The 16,942-nt window shown below is 52.4% G+C and overlaps 2 protein-coding genes across 2 annotated transcripts; one reads left to right on the top strand and one right to left on the bottom strand.

Annotated features, from left to right (window-relative positions):
• Window positions 1–2,270: 2,270 nt before the first annotated feature.
• On the top strand, window positions 2,271–5,665 carry LOC111141218 (shroom family member 1). Its single transcript, XM_022493627.1, has 7 exons — window positions 2,271–3,236; window positions 3,329–3,384; window positions 3,622–3,831; window positions 4,030–4,602; window positions 4,706–4,832; window positions 4,939–5,211; window positions 5,333–5,665. Exons 1-7 carry the CDS (start codon window positions 2,271–2,273, stop codon window positions 5,663–5,665), a joined length of 2,538 nt encoding a protein of 845 aa, XP_022349335.1.
• Window positions 5,666–12,820: 7,155 nt separating this feature from the next.
• LOC111140756 (sosondowah ankyrin repeat domain family member A) lies at window positions 12,821–14,533 on the bottom strand. The gene has a single exon (XM_022492950.1). It carries the CDS (start codon window positions 14,531–14,533, stop codon window positions 12,821–12,823), a length of 1,713 nt encoding a protein of 570 aa, XP_022348658.1.
• Between the last annotated feature and the right edge of the window lie 2,409 nt (window positions 14,534–16,942).

Raw genomic sequence — 16,942 nt, forward strand, 5'->3', positions numbered from 1 at the left:
CTACTGGGGCCACCACTGCAAAAGTATCCTCAAGACAAGTTAGGGGCAAACAGCAAACATGCAAACACACAGTTTTATTATCTGTTAAGTTGTTTTTAGGTGCTGAGCTCAGAAGCCTTGGCGAACACAGTAACTCACAAGATAAAATTTTTGAGGAAACTTCTTTGTACGTGGATAGTTGCTGGTGTCTGTAGATGCAGGAAGCCAGCAATGGGCAGGCATGGGTGGAGTGTGCCAGGGAAAACAAGCCTCCCAAGCTGGGCTCAGACTAGGAAGAGAGAGGGCTAGTGCCTGGGTGCCTGGGGCGGCTTTCCTAAAGGAGGTGACTGTCCTCCCAGGAGTTGCTACTCAGAGTGGCTGCTCATCTTCCTCAAGTCCAGAGAGTGGAAACACTCTGCGGAAAAGGCCCCCAAACCTGAGTGTGAGGACCAACATGCAGGGCCGGTGTTAGTGGGCATAAAGATACCTCCAAGTAGGCACTGGCAAGATGTTCTGGGTCCAGATCACCTGCGAGCCCCTCCTGAGGATACGGTAGATAGTGCCTTTCCTTTTTAGGAAACATCCTATCCTCACACCACTAACCTCCCTTCCCTCTCCTGACCTGCAATCTGTAGCATCTCTGGCCTTGGGGAAGCGGGTGGAGGGTGACCCTGGTTTCCAAATAGTATTCAGGAGGCTCAAATGAACCTGCTTTTCAGTTCCCACCCCAGCTGCTGGTCACCCTCCTCTGCACCCCTCCCGGAAAGCAAGCCCTCCTACCTCCCCAAAGTCCCCATACCCCATTAGGAGCCCCAGCTTCCTAAGACTCACAGCTGCTCTCACCCTTGACCCATGCACACCCTACCCAACTCCTCCTGTCACTCACATTGCTCCCCTCTTGGCTCTGGGGAGGTACTGATTTCTGGCCTGTCCTGCTCCACCTGTGCTTGCCTACTCTTTTGTTTCCTAATAATGCATGAGGACGGAGTCCGTGGTGTCAGCTGCCTCATTCATTCTGTCCCCCTCACCAGAAAAGACCAATAGGGAGAAAAGAGTGGGCAGAAGCCAAAGAGCCCTCTTCCTTCTCCAAGAAAGCCACCCCCTATACACTTGTTGCAAGTTTTGCTCTTTTCCTTGCCATTCTACAAATATTTCTTTAACATTGACTTCGTGCCAGGTACTGAGGGTACAGAGATTACTTAGTACTGGGACTGTTCTCAGGAAGTTCATGGGTGGGAATGGGAAGAGGGAATCACAAGCAAGCCAACAGTTGTGCTGTATGCAGGGTGATGAGTACTGTGTGGGGTGTGAGTTTGAGGTGGGGGAGCTCAGGACACAGTGTAGGGGGTCCCAAAAGGTCAGAAGACCTCTAACCTGGGCCCAGTAGGAGGAGCAAGAGTAGCAGAACAAAGCTGGGGGTTTGAGGCTGCAAAGCAGAGACCATATTGTTGTGGTATCTGCTAGTATTTTGCAAGCAGGTGGGAGTGACTTTCCCAGAGCTGAGTTTAGGCTTTACTGGAGGCTTCTGGCAGTTGGGAGGGGGGGCGGTGGTGAAGGTAAACTGGTTTTCAGCAGGGTTGGCTACTAGGAAATTGATTCTGGCTGCAGTAAGCTTGGAGGCAGGCCCAGATGCCAGACAGGGTTCTGCTTCTTAGCAGCTATGTGCCCCTGGGCAAGTCATTTCCCCTCTGAAAACCCCAGAGTCCTCATCTGTAAAATGCAGATAACAGTTGTAGAGGATCAAGATATTTATATGAAGCACCTGGACACGGGGGGGGGGGGGCTGTGAGGCTGCCTCTGACCTAGGTCTTGCCCCCTCCTTTCTTGGCTCCCCTGTAATCTCAGAACGTTCTTGGCCGTTGTTTATTAGGGAAAGATCACATGGAGCAGCTAACAAAGCCGCCAGGAAGCCGCCAGGGCGGGACTGGGTTGGGGAGGGCAGGAGTATGGTACATTCTTGGTGCTTCTGGAAGTGCTAGGGAGAGGCGGGGGCTGCCAGCCTGGAGAACCTCAGGGGGGAGTGGGCTAGTCATCAACTCCTTCCCCGGAGCTAAGGGGAGTAGCTAACGCCCTCGAACTCCAGAGTTGCTCCCAGGGACTGGCCCTACCCATGTCATCCCCGGCATGGGAGGTGGCAGCGCTAAAGGCCGTGTGACCCGGGAAGGGATGTTCAGTAAGCACTTGGCTGCCCGAGTTGGAGGGGCCAGCCTGACCCGGGGCTCCTTCGCGACCACGCCGTCTGTGTCCTTCCAGGCCCCGCGGAGCTGGCCTCAGCACTCACCTGCGCAGTCATGGAGGCCCCGGGGCCGGGGGGCGACCGCGCCTCCCCAGCCTCGTCCACTCGCAGCCTGGACCTGCGGCGGCTGTCCGCGCGCGCCGACTCAGCCTACAGCTCTTTCTCCGCGGCCTCCGGGGCTCCTGAGCCACGCACGCCGTCGCCTGGGACCGATCTCCTCCCTTACCTGGACTGGGACTACGTGCGTGTGGTGTGGGGCGGCCCGGCCCCCGCCAGCAGCCTTCGCGCCTCCCCGCAGCCCCCGCCCGCGGCCACCGCGCATAGTGGGCTGCGGCCCCCGGAGGCCCGGGGGACGCCGGGGCCGCTCAGCCGGCAGGCCACACCGCTGCTGTTTGCGCTGGCGGCCGAGGCGGAGGCGGAGGCGCGGGCCGCGGAGCCGCCCAGCCCACCCGCTTCACGGGCAGCCTACCGCCAGCGGTTGCAAGGCGCCCAGCGGCGCGTGCTCCGGGAGACGTCCTTCCAGCGCAAGGAGCTCCGCATGAGCCTGCCCGCCCGCCTGCGTCCCCCCGCCCCCGTGCGGCCCCCCGCGGCGCACCCGCGCTCGGCCTCGCTCAGCCACCCCTGCGGCAGGGAAGCGGAGCCGGTGCGCTCCGGAGCTCCCTCGAGGGGAACCGTTGGCCGGGGCCGCCTAGCCACCCAGCAGCAGAAGTGGTGTTTCTCCGAGCCGGGGAAGCTAGACTGCGTGGGTCGGGGCGGTGGATCCGTAGGGGAATGCTCGAGGGAGGCTGGCTCCAGTTCTGGGGTCGTCAGGCCCGACCCCCAGGAGCATAAGGTGCCCGCAGAAATCGAAGGTCACCGGAACAGATGGCTGCCTGAGACCCAGCCCCAAGGCATGGAGGACCCAGAACCTCGGTACAGGAAGCTCTGTGACACCTATAGGCCTTCCAGTCGGAGTCGGAGCGCTTCAGGGGAAGTCTTGGCTCTTTGGGGAGGCCCAGGAGGGGTCATGCCCATTGTCCAGGTGTGGAAGATAGGGGCTGCAGGCTTGGGGTGGAGGACAGCTGGGAGACTGAAAACTTGAGCTACATTTCAAGCAACTGTTTGCCTTTCCAGACTGTTCTCCAAGGAGCAGAAACCCCCAGACCATTGCTTCAGACCAAACTTGCCAGGTGAGAGACAGGGACCACTGGGGCACTGCAAGTTGGAGAAAAGCAGTTTTCATAGCTCTTGCCCAAGAAAGAGAGGGCCCCTCACCCACCCTCAGTTTGAGCCTTCTGATTCTGTCTTTTGCAAACCACATCCCGGAGGGTCCCCCTGCACACCCACCCCACCCCACTGTGTCTCTGGTGCAGCACCCAGAGCTTCTTTCCTGGTCACTGTGGTCAGTGTGGGGTCCCTTCCTCCAGGTTCCTGACCCAGAAGGAAGCTGCAGTGGTGTGTTCTGCAGAGTATCCCCAGAGCAGTCCCGCTGACTGGGAACAGAGGGTCTCAGAGACATGTAAGGGGTCTGCCCGGCTCCCATCCCTTCCAGATGATGAGGTTTTCCTGGAGGAAGTCCCCCTGGTCAGAAGGAGATCACCTCCAGACACCCATGCCCCCCCGGGAAACCCAACTAGGTGAGTTGCCTCTTGCTGCCAAACGGAGTGAGACATTCCCTTCCCACACATATCAACAAAATGCTAGAGAGATGGGGAGCCCTCTCCTAGCTGGAGCCTGGGAGCCTGGCTGGTGTGGATGGGGACAGGTGGCCCTTGGAGGCCACTGCTTGTCTCTGGACAGAGCTTTTTCTGATTCAGTGTCTCTTCCACTTCTAGTGTCCATGTCTCTGAGCAACAGTATGGAACTGGCTCGGGCCAGAGTGCTGATCAGGCTACAGTCCCCCCGGAGCACCCCCTCCATGAGCACCCAGGGACTGCAGGGGCAGATGACTGCTGGCAGAGGATAAATGGTTCTATGGGGGTCTCTAAGACCGTAAACTATAGCCCTCCCGGGATTGCAAATGGTGACATTGCAACCTTTGACCCCAATGGACTGCTGACCATTGACTCACTTGCAGCTGCAGAGAGTGACCCTCTCAAACCTCTCCCAGTTGATGCCCCAGGACCTCCAAGCAACAATACCCCAGGTGCTCCTGGCCATAATGCCCTGGCTTGGGGCACTGGCCAGCCTGGTTCCAGGCCAACATGGCCCAGTCCTCGCCTTGAGGAGCTGGTTCAGGAGCTGGCCAGACTGGATCCATCTATGAGTGACACTCTCACTTCCTGTCCCAGCCCAGAGCCACCCCTGGACCTGCTAGATGGGCTGATTCCTTTAGCAGAGGTCTGGGCTGCAATGAGGCCACTATGTGAGGAAGCTGGAAAGGAGGCTGGTTGTAGTCCTGAGCCAGGGTGAGTGAAGGGCACCAAGGATGCAGGGGATTCTAAGTCCCTGCAATGTGGGGCAGGACAACCCAGGGAGCTCTGGCTTCCTCCCCAGGTTCTATCTATTTAGCTCCAGCCAGCTCCTGCCAACTTCTCTGGAGGAGACGAAGTTTGAAAACCATACCACCCACCCTGTGCCTGACCAGGCCTGTGGCCAGGGTCTCCCTGATCCAAATAACAGCATCCAAGCCAAGAAAGTGAGTGCGGAGGTTCTGGTGGAGATGGGGTGTGGCAAGAGCCCAAAATATGGGCTGAGGCGTGGGTGTCTGGCCTCACCCTTAAGTACCTGCGCCTTTCCTGCAGATGGAGCTAGCCGACCTCCTCCAAAAGATGCTGCGGAACCTTGAGGCTGAGCAGGAGCAGCTGCACGGGGCCGCCCAGGCTTGGGCCAGGCGCAGGGCTGCTCTGGAGGCCGTGGTGGGCCAGTCCTGTTCTCCCCGAGACCTAGAGCGGTTCAGCAGGTTCATGGCCGACCTAGAGCGCGTACTTGGCCTGTTGCTGCTGCTGGGTAGTCGCTTGGCTCGCGTGCGGCGCGCCCTGGCCCGGGCGGGCGTAGACAGCGACCTAGACGAGCAGGTGACAGAGGTTGGGGCTGGGGAGAACGGGGCAGTGAGGGGTCTGCCGGCTTGGGCTGGGACGGTCCCGGCAACGGAGGCCCCCTCTCCCCGCTCATGGCACACTCTCCCTGCGGCTGCAGGCCTCTCTGCTGCAGCGACTCGGGCTCCTGCAGCGGCAGCAGGAAGACGCCAAGGAGCTGAAGGAGCATGTGGCGCGGCGCGAGCGGGCCCTGCGCGAGGTGCTGGTGCGGGCCCTGCCCACCGAGGAGCTGAGCGCCTATCGCGCCCTACTGGCGGGCAAGGCTGCCGTCCTGGCCCAGCAGCGCAGCCTGGACGAGCGGGTCCGGCTCCTTCAGGACCAACTGGACGCCGTCAGGAGCGACCTTGGCTGTTGTCCTCTGACTCCCAGTCTGGCCTGGCCCCCAGAGACCCATCTTCCAGATACACCGCCCTTCCTTCCGCCTCTCCTCTAATTACAGGTGGTGGCGTGGGGGTGGGGTGGGGGACACCGCCTCTGCCCCTTATCCACATCACTCCGGATGGGGTGACGTTGGTTGATTCGGTGCTTTTCCTTTGCGGGGAGAGGGAAGACCTAGGCGGGGTCTTCCCAGGATCCTTCTAAGTGTTTTCTTGTAGCCTTACCCAAGTATCGTGGGTTATTTGTTAATTAATTTATGGATTTTTAAAACTGCAGTATCCCTCCCCTTTTTGAGGAGAGAGGCTCTGTCTGGGTTGGTGGGAGGGAGAGGAGACAAATCAGAGGAGCATTTCTACTTAATATGCAAAATTGTCTTTTTTTCTTCTCTTTCTTAATAATAATTGATGTGAGAAGTGTGTGTGTCTCCTGGAGCCTCGCTTGGGGGAGAAATCTTGTTTACAGACAAAGTACACCAGCCTTGTCCGACTAGAGCAGAAGAGGAATTTGCTGGAGGACCTCAGTCAGGTCTGGGAATCCCTGGGAAGACTGGGATACAGGCTTGAAACCTGGAGAGACCAAGGGGATGCCAGGCCTTGTGATTCTACTGCCACCAGTAATCCCTACAGTTCTGGTAACTCCATCACTACCACAAAGGCCTAGGCCTGACTGGTCGACCCCCAGGTCTCCTTTGCTGGTTTTCACCCAAGCCTCCACCCTCAAAAGTACAAGTGAGGGTAAACAGCTTCCCTTCAGGACTCAAGGGATAGGGAATTTCCTCATATACATAATAGGTTCAGTTGCTTTGCTGCCTAAAAACTTTGATGAATTCAAGGATAATTATTCCAAGTCTCAGCAAGAAATATATTGTCAAAAGTGAGTTTATTAAGAGACCCCACGGGATCCACCATGCTTGAGGAGGACTGTTGGGCATGGGAGCTGAAGGGAGGAGTCATGGTCTGGAGACCTTAGAATGGGGGGCTGAGGACCTAGAGAGACTGCTCTGCTTGTGTGCTAGAGGAGATAAGCTGGGGGTGAGCTGGGGTTGGGAGTGGGAAGTTAGGTGCTGGTGTGGAATGAAATGGAGGAGACACACACTCACTTCTGTTTGGGCATCAGCCTCGTGTGCACAGAGTCAATGTTAAGTTCTCAAATATACATGTGAAAATGTGCTTTAGTATTTGCAGCTGCACATGCCAGGGCCAAGAATATTGTTGATGCAAACGCTGAGTGTATTTTTGGAAGTTGGGCACATTTAAAGTCATGTGTATGTGTATTTAAAGCCAACTGACCCCAAAGTGAGAAATCTCTGCTTCTGGGCTTGTTTTCTGATGCCTATTGTCACTAAGTGCAACTGGCTGGGAATTTTAAATGGTCGTATTCATACCAAAAGCATTAGTTTTAACAGTCGGGCCATTGAGCGCAGAACAATGCTAACATTGTGCCTCTTTATGAAAAACATAAGGGGCTCCTGCTGAGGCAGTTGCGGGTTCTAACATTATGCTTTGCTTCTCTCCTTTGAACGCTGTGGGCGGGGCCTCCACTCCAAAGTCCTCATCCTAGCAGGGCAGCTGGTTTATAGTCTGGATGAAATAAATTTATTTCTGCCTTTTGCCCTGTATAGCACTCCCTGCATTCTCCCATTGTGCTATTCTTAGAAAAACACTTAACATTCACTAGTTAGGCCAATGGAAATTATGTGCTGCTCAGACAAAGCACTTCCAGCCCAAGATGGACTTGAGGATCAGTGCCTGCTGTGGTCCCGTTGTGGTCCCAAAGTGCACTTTGGTTCTGTGCTGGGTTTTCCCATGGGGAATTATGAGGCTCCTGTGCTTGTCCTTACCAGATGGGGAGTAGGGTCACACCTCCCGCACCCATCTTTTCATCTTGCCTGTGTGTTCTTCCTGCCCCATTTTATGTCCCTTTCACACTGTTTTTCTGTCAGAGTGCAAGAATGAGCACCATAGGTGTTCAGTATTGGCATCACACTTTTTTTTTAAAAGATTTATTTGATAAAGATCATCAAAAGAGACCATAGGGAAGGACAGAGGGAGAGGAAGTAGCAGACTCCCCCCTGAGTGGGGAGCCTCACAAGGGCTGGGTCCCAGGATCCTGAGATCATGACCTGAGCCGATGGCAGACCTTAACCCTCTGAGCCACCTAGGTGCCCCCAAACTAAGAATTTTTTTTTTTTTAAGATTTTATTTATTTACTTTTCAGACAGAGATCACAAGTAGGCAGAGAGGCAGAAGGAAGCAGACTCCCTGAAAAGCAGAGAGCCTGATGCGGGGCTCGATCCGAGGATCCTGAGATCATGATCTGAGCCAAAGGCGGAGGCTTTAGCCCACTGAGCCACCCAGGTGCGCCTCCAGACTAAGACTTTTGATGGTGGTGTGTGGGCCGGTGCTTGAGGCCCAGTGAATTCCACCGCCAGGACGCTACCAGCAGAGGGCACTGTTCGCCCTGTGATGACGGCTACCTACACCACCGTAGCCTCCTCCCCAGGCAGTAGGCCCTCTGAGCTAAGCACAGGGGCTTGGCCTTCCTCGAAGAGCAGTACTTGTTAAGCCTGAAGGCTGGATCTGAGCCTTTTTGCTTCTGTCGGGAAGAAATTCTGGCCGGCCAGCCACGGGAAAGCTGGCTTGCTTTTCTTTTGCTACCAGGCGTTGATTGAAATGTTGTTGGTTAATGAGAAGTGGGGAGGAGGGAAGCCGGGGGTGTTGATCTCGAGTATCAGTATCAAAAAGAGCCTTATTTAATCTCCCGGGGTAGAAAAGAGGGTTTCGTGGGTCTCTTTTGGGGTTTCTGCCCCCACCTTCTCAAGCCGCCAGCGCCCTTGCAGGTCGGTTCTGCCCCCAGCCCCGCAGCCTGCCTCGCGGTCCTTGGCTTTTTGCAGAGAGCAGACTTCGGCTGGCGTTGTTGCTAGGCAACAGACAGCCCCGCAGCCGCCTCCCCCGCTGGCCTCATCCCGCCCCCGCCGCTCCTCCTATTATGGATTTAATTAGTGTACTTTTTACCTTCAGACTGTAGATTGCAAGCCGAACAGGGAAGCGGTGTTCCGCGGCGCCCCAAAGCCGCGCGCATTCTGTCTGGAACAGCCTGCTCCGCACACCGCATACCTCCGCTAGTGGCGGCTGTAGACCTCAGGGATCCTCGCAGAACAGATCGTGGTGCTGTTCATTCACATGTAAATCAGAAGCTTGGGTGGAAATTTAGGTCAAATGTGCTTGAGCACCGCAGAGAGAAGAGGCGAAAGAGCAACGTGGGGGCAGGAGGAGGAGGTGGGGCAGCAGCTATAAAGCATCTTCTCCAAGACCCCCGCAGTGTTACGGTCACAGCCTAGCTACAGGTTAGACCCGCAGGGTAGGTGTTTACCTGTTGTTGAAACTTAAATCAGCACCACCTTACCCCTAGGAAGACCCCCCCCCCACCCAGGAGATGTCTGGACATATCCCCACCCTCACTCCCACCACACCCTCGCGCCTTGTTTCTCGGTCTCTTCCTTTTTCCCACTTCCCTGCAGAAACACCTGAGGCCTCCGGTGCTTCACAAGTTCAAGTTCAGAGTTGTGGCTGTTCTGGAAGGGTTAGGCCAGGGCGAAAGGTTCAAGGCAAAAAGCTATCTGGAGAGCAATAAAAAGTCTGTTTATCAAACTATTTTAAAAGGCCAAATAATTTCTAACAGGAAAGGGTCAAAAAAGGCAGAGAATATGGGTTCTGAGTGAGCCCAGCTTTAGAACTGTGTTGAGGAGTGCTTTCAGTCCAGCTGGCTGGATGACATTAGGTCTGGAAGACAGGGCTAAGGATGGTAAGGGAGTGTGCATTAAGAAAGACATCGTGGTGTCTATTTTTAACATTCTGTATGATATCATACAGAATGTGAGATAATCTCCCTTTGGTGGGAATACATTTTTCCCAGCAGAGTCCATTGTTATTTATTTACACATACTAACATAGTTAAAAAATGGTGATCTGGTAAAGCAAAGCCACAAATGAGAGCTATTTGGTTTTGGAATGTAGCCAGATACCCTGTGGGACCAACTGGGCACCCCTGGTAATCTTTCAAGATGGTGTTGCAGTTCCCAAGGAGCTCTACCTACTCCTTCCCTAGGGTCCACCCTCCTCGAAGCCTGTGGGATAGATACTGCCAGTCTTACAGCCCCAAGGAGGGAGATAGTGCTTGGAGAACTGGGTGACTTGTTTAAGCTCTCTAGATGAGTAAGGGTTGAGATGAGACCACTTGCTTTTCTGCAGCAGGACACTGATGGAAAAGAGCACCAGGAGGCCATCCCGCAGCTCTGACAGTTATAGCTGTGAAGCTGGGACAAGCTATTTACAGTTTCTTGAGGCTTCAATTTCCTCACCTTAAATTCAAGAGATACTAACAGAACTTACCTTGTAATGTTGAGGTTGATACCTGCACAGGGGTTAAAACCGTGCCTGGTACTTAATAAACACAGGCTGTATGTGCATCACGCATATCCTGGTCTCCATTAGTTAAGTGAGACACGTTCTAGAACAACTTCCAACCTCCTTTAAAGGAAGTATAAACCTTTATTTAAAAGCTTGCACTGGGTGACTCATACATATCTATATAACAATTAACTTCTCCCCCATTAAAAGTAGTGATTCTCCTCCCCATGACAATTCCAGCCAGCTAAATTGCCATAACTTATAAGCAACTTTTTTTTTTTTTGTCACTTGTTGAAAATAACCCTCATAGGTGTACCTTGTGCTGGGCAATATATGGTTCTTGAAAACTTTCCATATGCATATCAAAGTATAATTTCCTACTGACTTATAGTTTCAGAAAGTCTTGATCTGCAAGGAATAAACAGTGGTTTCTAACACTTTTTGTTTTAGGCTTATTGATCCTAAATTCTTGCCAAATGTTTTATTTCACTTGGAAGCGTTGCAGCATGCCTTTCTGAAACACAAAGATTCTTCTGGGAGTTTAAGTAACCCTCCTCTTATTTAAGAGTGTAATAGACATTAGTTATTATTATTACTACTTTGGTGGTTTAGATTTTGTCTTTCTCAAGGCAGGTCATACCTGTGTTTGTGATCTTTGTTATCCTGTCTCAGTCAAGCCTCTCTTTTACCATGGAAAATCTAATATTTTATTCTGTCCTCTAGACCTTCAGCAACTGAGATTGCTGTAATTATTGCCTCCCACAATTTTTCTGCAGAGACAGAGTTAATTTGCATTTTAAAATAATTTATGCCGCTTAGCTAGAGTTCCAGGCAAGGAAGGTGAGAAGGTCAGATCAGGGCCTGCATTCATTTGTTTGTTTGTTTGTTTGTTTTTAATATCCATGTGTGGGTGCAACCTGCATTTAGATGATCAATCCAAACTCTTTCAATAATGGAATGCCTGGAAGGGGCAGAAGAAGATGAGGAGAAACTGAAGAAGTAAGTAGATAAAAAGACAAGAAAAATACGGTAGCAGGAGCTGGAGAAAGTTTAAGGGAAGTACATTATCACACAAGCAGGAACAAAATGGGAAACTTGTTTATTTCATTGCTTAAATCAAAACATTCCATTAAGGACGGCCTTAAATTATGTCAGAGACCTCACTGATAAATATATATGGAGGGGAGAAGCCACACTCCCCGGTGCCACAAAAACTATTTGCTATAGCTAATGACATGCAAACATAATTTGCAAAAGCAGAGCATTACCACAGTATGATATTTTTAAAAGGCTGGTTGAGTAAATAGAGTCCCCATCTTTAAAATAGAAAAAGAGACATTATAGTTACAGTGTGTTGAACCTGGGACCTCCTGGTAAATAGCTACAAACCTTCTCAATTACAGATAGGAATAAAGGTCTAGAGAAGTTAAGCCATCCCTCTAAGGTCACTGAGCAAAGAATTCAACATTTCCTATTTTGGAATAAGTTGTTTGCTTTCAGATGGCTTTTAAAGGTGGATATAACATAGTTTTTGCTTCTATAGAATTTTCATATAAAATGGTTGCTGTTTAAGTATCCCTACTTAACCAGTTATTTTTCAGGTGTAATGCTATGACATATTTTTCTTTGAATATCCACCTACTGCATTGAAAGGCTCAGCCAGAATGGAAAACCAGATTCAGACACATGGCACAATGGTGCATTCACAGATAAATCACACTTAAAATATTAAATGTTCATGCCAAATCAAAATAACCACCCACCAGTGCCGAAGAGGCTGTTTATATTTCATCATAAAGACAACCAGAAATTGAAAGTATTTGCCAAAATGTCTCTTTTCTCTCACTGTTAAGTCATTCTCACTCCTAAGATGCTCATTTTCTAATATTGAGCATTCACAGTACAACTGAAATTAATTACATTCACAATGGTCACATTCTGTGTTCAAGTCTCTCTAGAATCTTGAGCATCTAAAATGAGGTAGATAAACGTTTAAGGGTTTTGTTGTTGGGACTAATTTCCTTTAGATCCTGATCATTTTTTTTTTTTTTTTTAGGTAGAATTCCAAAATACTTAGCAAAAGATTGAAAATGAGCATTTTGCCTAAAAATTGAAAAATATAATTTCAAAAGGTTATTATGAAAGTTGTTTTACCTCATTTTAACTTAAAAACAGGATAAAAGCATCAAATTACAAAACCACTAGTATCTTAAAGCTGACAATCCAGCAGCACACTACATTTATTTTATTTTTTTTTAAGATTTTATTTATTTATTTGACAGAGATCACAAGTAGACGGAGAGGCAGGCAGATAGAGAGAGAGAGGGAAGCAGGCTCACTGCTGAGCAGAGAGCCCGATGCCGGACTCGATCCCAGGACCCTGAGATCATGACCTGAGCAGAAGGCAGTGGCTCAACCCACTGAGCCACCCAGGCGCCCAGCACACTAAATTTAAAGAGACCCTTCCTCTAGTTCTGGTTTGGGAGCGTGTAGATGGCGGAGGTATTGGGTTAACTCATTCAGGGCACTTAACTCTGATCCTAAAATCTGAGCCTCCAATGTTCAAGCCTGATGTCTAGAGTTCTTTATAGAAGGTTCTCACTGAGATCTTGACTACCATTTCAGAGACAGGTCAAGCTTCAGGGAGAAGCTAGAGGTGTTCGCCCACGGGGGTAAAATAGGCTTCAGTGGACAAAGCTGGAAACAGGATGGAGCCACAGGTGCTGAGCCGCTGTTTTGGCCAGGCTTAGACAGCGAGGGGCAGGCCGGGTTACATCAACCAAGCTGAGCTTCACGGACCCTCAGGTTGTGGGGGGTAGGCCGGGCACTAGACCAGCCAAGGGTCCTGGAGTAGATCGACGAGAGATTTCTGAAAAAGCCGGCAGGCTACTGCGGGCCTTACTCTTTTTACGTGGAGCCATGGGCGAGGCACCCAAGAACTTGCTAAAGGAGCCCGACTTCCTCATGCCTCGAGCCAGGTCTTGGAGCATCAGATCATCGGCGAGGACACCCAGAAACGCGCTGGTGGTGGAACTGAGGATGGTGGCGGCCACTTGCACTGGGCGCCGGGCCGCAAAAGTGCCACCACCAGCACCGGTGACGTCTGCCTCGGTAGAGCCTCGAAGGCAGGGGTCGCCGAGGAGGCGGCGAAGCGCGTACGAGGCACCGGGCGGCAGGTACTGGTAGGCGCGCCGTCCGCTGTGGTCACGCACGTGCACCTGCGCACCCAGGCGCACCACCAGCGTCACGGCGGCGTCCTCGTGGCCATGCAGAGCCGCCAGGTGCAGCGGCGTGTAGCCGCCATGCGAGCGCGCGTTCACGTCCACCGGCGCGCCCCCGCGTCGCGCGACCTCCACCAGCTGCAGCGCCATCTCGCGGTCGCCGCTCTTGGCGGCCCAATGCAGGGCCGTGAAGCCAGATATGAAGTCGCGCTTGGCCGCCAGGCCGCTGTCGCGCAGCAGCAGCCCGTGCAGCTGGTGGGTCCAGCAGCCCCCAGACGCCCGCACTAGCCACTCGTGCTCGGTCGGCTCCAGGGGCACAGCAGACGGTGGCGGCGCGGCGGGCGCTTCGTCCGCGTCCGGACTCAGCAGGCGCGGGCCTGCGCGCGACAGGCGCCTCAGGTGCGGGGAGCGGCCCGGGCCCAGGCTGAGCCCCAGGCCAGACTCTTCCACTGACAGCCGCCGCAGCAGCAGCGGGGAGCTCCGCGGGCTCGGCTCTTCCGACAGCTGCCGGCGCAGGCCCGGCTCCTCGGCCCGGATCCGGAGCGCGGCGGGGCCTGGGACGCAGCGCACAGGCAGCATGCAGGGCTTCGGAGGCGGCTGCGCGTGCCGACCCGGTGCTGGCTCTTCTTTCGTCGCCCCACGCCAAGGTTCCGGGGCCCGCGCCTCTGCGTGGGGCAAGGCCTCCACCGACCGCGACCTAGACGGCGGGGTCACATCTGTAGGGAGTCCCTTGGGGGGCAGGGCCAGCTCAAAGCCTGAAATCTGGGCGTCTGAGGGCGCCCCTGACTGCTGAGCCGGACCTAACAACACCTCCCCGGCCGGCTGAGTGGGCTCTGAGGCCGGAGCCCCCGGCGTGTCCTGTGGCTCTACCGGCGGGGCCAGGTCCTCAGGTGGTTCCACCGCCTGCTGCGCCGCGGCCGGGGATGGAGCCCCCGGGTCAGCCGGTTCCCACTGTGAGACGGAAGTGATCTTCGAAGGCAGGGCTAGTGCCCCGAGCGTGCCGGGGACGCACGAGGGCAGGGGCTCTGGGGCCCCTCCGGGCCGCAGCTTCTTCTTCAGCACCACGAACTTGACGCCGTCGAGCTCCTTCACCACAGCCACGTCGTTGACAAATTGCTTGAAGCGGTCCCTGCGGGCGGCGCGGCCGCGGGGGTCGCCTGCATCCAGCAGGGGCTTGAAGCGGCTCAGCAGATCGGAGTTGCGCACCTTGCCTCCATGCTCCAGCAGGAAGCCCAGCACAGCCGCCTGGCTCACCCCGGCGGCGGCGGCCGCGGCCGCGGCGGCTAGCGCCATGGTCCAGTCCAGCCCCGCAGGGGAGCCGAGGCCGCCCCTTCCCACGCGCCCTCGGTACCGGGCTGCCGGGGCAGGTGCACGTCTCCGCGCCCGCTGGGACGAGCGGGAGCAGGGGTTCCGGGAGCGAGGTCTTCCTTTGCCAGGCTCACCTGATCGTTTCACCGAGGCGGGACGGGAGTGTCCCTGAAGCTGGACCTTGGTCACGCCCGCGTCGTGGGGCCCGGGTGTCTCCCGGAGGAAGGCGCGGAGGGCCGCATTGCGAGCCCACCGCCTCCGGCTCGCCGGGCCCCCAGCCTTCGGGGTAGGTTTCTGCCTTTGTATTGTGTCCAATAGGCGCCAGGTTCCATCCCCTGTGCTCGTCGCTCGCCTTACAGGTGACAGCTGCCACCGGGGCCGTGGAGGGAGTGGAGGAACGGAAATTATCCGCCGCCCTCCTCCCCTACCCGGAGTTAAAGGCGCAGTGCCACACTTCAGCTGACTCCCGGTTGCTAGGTGGGTATGTTCTCCAGGCATGCCGCGGTCGACCGGGAGAGGCAGAAATTTTTATTTCTCTAAGGAATAGTTCACCACCACAAAATATTGGGAGATGATTTAAGAGCAATAATTTATTTAAAGACCATCAATACCTTTCCCCTTGTGGACTGCATTACACAAGGAAGAGGGCTTCTTGTATTTGCAGCAATGACAACTCGCTGCGCATGGCAAGGTAAGTTACCCGAGATTTAGAAGAAATGTTTTAAAAGCAATTATGTCATGGTAAAATAGTACATTTTCACATGAAAATTTGAAAATAGAACCACAAAGAACAAGGAGACATATCACTTGGAGTCACCATTAACATTTTGAAATATTTTCTTCTCCCCCATATACATGTGTATACTTGTTTTAGTCTTAAAATGAGAAAGCGAAAATCATGCTGTATTTTATTTTATTTAAAGATTTTATTTATTTATTTGACACACAGAGAGAGATCACAAGTAGGCAGAGAGGCAGGCAGAGAGAGAGGGGAAAGCAGGCTCCCCGCGGAACAGAGAGCCGGATGCGGGCCCCAATCCCAGGACCCTGAGACCATGACCTGAGCTGAAGGCAGAGGCCCAACCCTCTGAGCCACCCAGGCGCCCCTCATGGTGTATTTTAAAAGCTTTATTTAATCCATAAATATTTGTTGAACACCTGGTTTGTAGCTAGTACCTTTCCAGGCTGTAATATCCCAGTTAGCAAGACAGATAAAAACTCCTAACCTAGTGGAGATCACCTGGCTGGGGGGAGGGGGACAGAAATAATATGGTGAATCTGAAAATTGTATAATATGCTAGATCAATACTTGGAGAAAATAAAGCAGAGTAAAAAAGAGGAGGGGCAGATTGCAATTTTGCACCCTGTTTTCAGTGTTCGACTCATTTGTAGGTCCTAATTATACAAGGATTTAAAGAGATCAAGTACTTATGCAGCTAGGTAGGAGAAGAAGCTTTTGGGGTGAGTAAACCACCAGGGCAAAAAAGTGGGATCAGGTTCTTTATTTACAAACACCATACTACAAGGGGTACCATTTCTTTGTAGTTAAAGAGAACAAGCCTGGAGTCAAAATTGTGCCTCTGAATCATAGCTCTACCTTGGACTACTTGATTGACATCCCTGTTCCTCAGTTTTCTTAACTGTAAAGTGGGGATGATAATAGTGCTTACCTCATCAGGTTGTTGGGAGGATTAAATGAGAAAATAAACACAAGAGACTTAAAACGATGCTTGGTCCACAGTAAACATTCACATTATTATTGGTTGTATAGCAACTGCTATACCATTATTACTGACCCAAAGAAAAAGAAGAACAGTAAAATGGGAAAGGCTATCCTTCTTTCCCCAATCCCATTTCCCAAGGCTGTCTTCAGTCCTGTTTCCAGAATGCGTACAATTAAATCTTTTTTCTCCCACTTTGTATTGTATTATATTGTGAGCATTTTCCTCAATGACGATATCCTTTAAAAATACGTGATTTTTACTATAGCATCAAATAAATGTAGTAGTATTACACTTGTTTTTTTACAGTTGGTAGTTTATAGTTTCCAGCTTTTAGTTCTTAGGAATGGTGGTGCTCATGTATAAAACTTTGTGTACATTGTTGATTAATTCCTTGGGATAGAATCCTTCAAGTGTAATTACTAGGTTCAAGGGATTTATTTTCAAAACTCTTGAAACTTATTTCTAAATTGTTTTCCAGAAAAGTTACAGCCCCATGAAAGTACTTTGTCTTTCCCCCAATGATATTGAGTAGCATCTTTTAATTTGTCAGTTTGGAAGGTGAAAAGTTGTAGCCCACGCTAGTTTCCATTTATTTTATTACTAATGATCTTAAACTTTCCTCTGATTATATATTGTCCATTTGAATTTGTTCTTTTATGAATTGCCTTTT

The sequence above is a fragment of the Enhydra lutris genome, unplaced genomic scaffold (genome assembly GCF_002288905.1).
Source record: "Enhydra lutris kenyoni isolate GAN:26980312 unplaced genomic scaffold, ASM228890v2 scaffoldscaffold5, whole genome shotgun sequence".
Classification (NCBI taxonomy): Eukaryota; Metazoa; Chordata; class Mammalia; order Carnivora; family Mustelidae; genus Enhydra; species Enhydra lutris.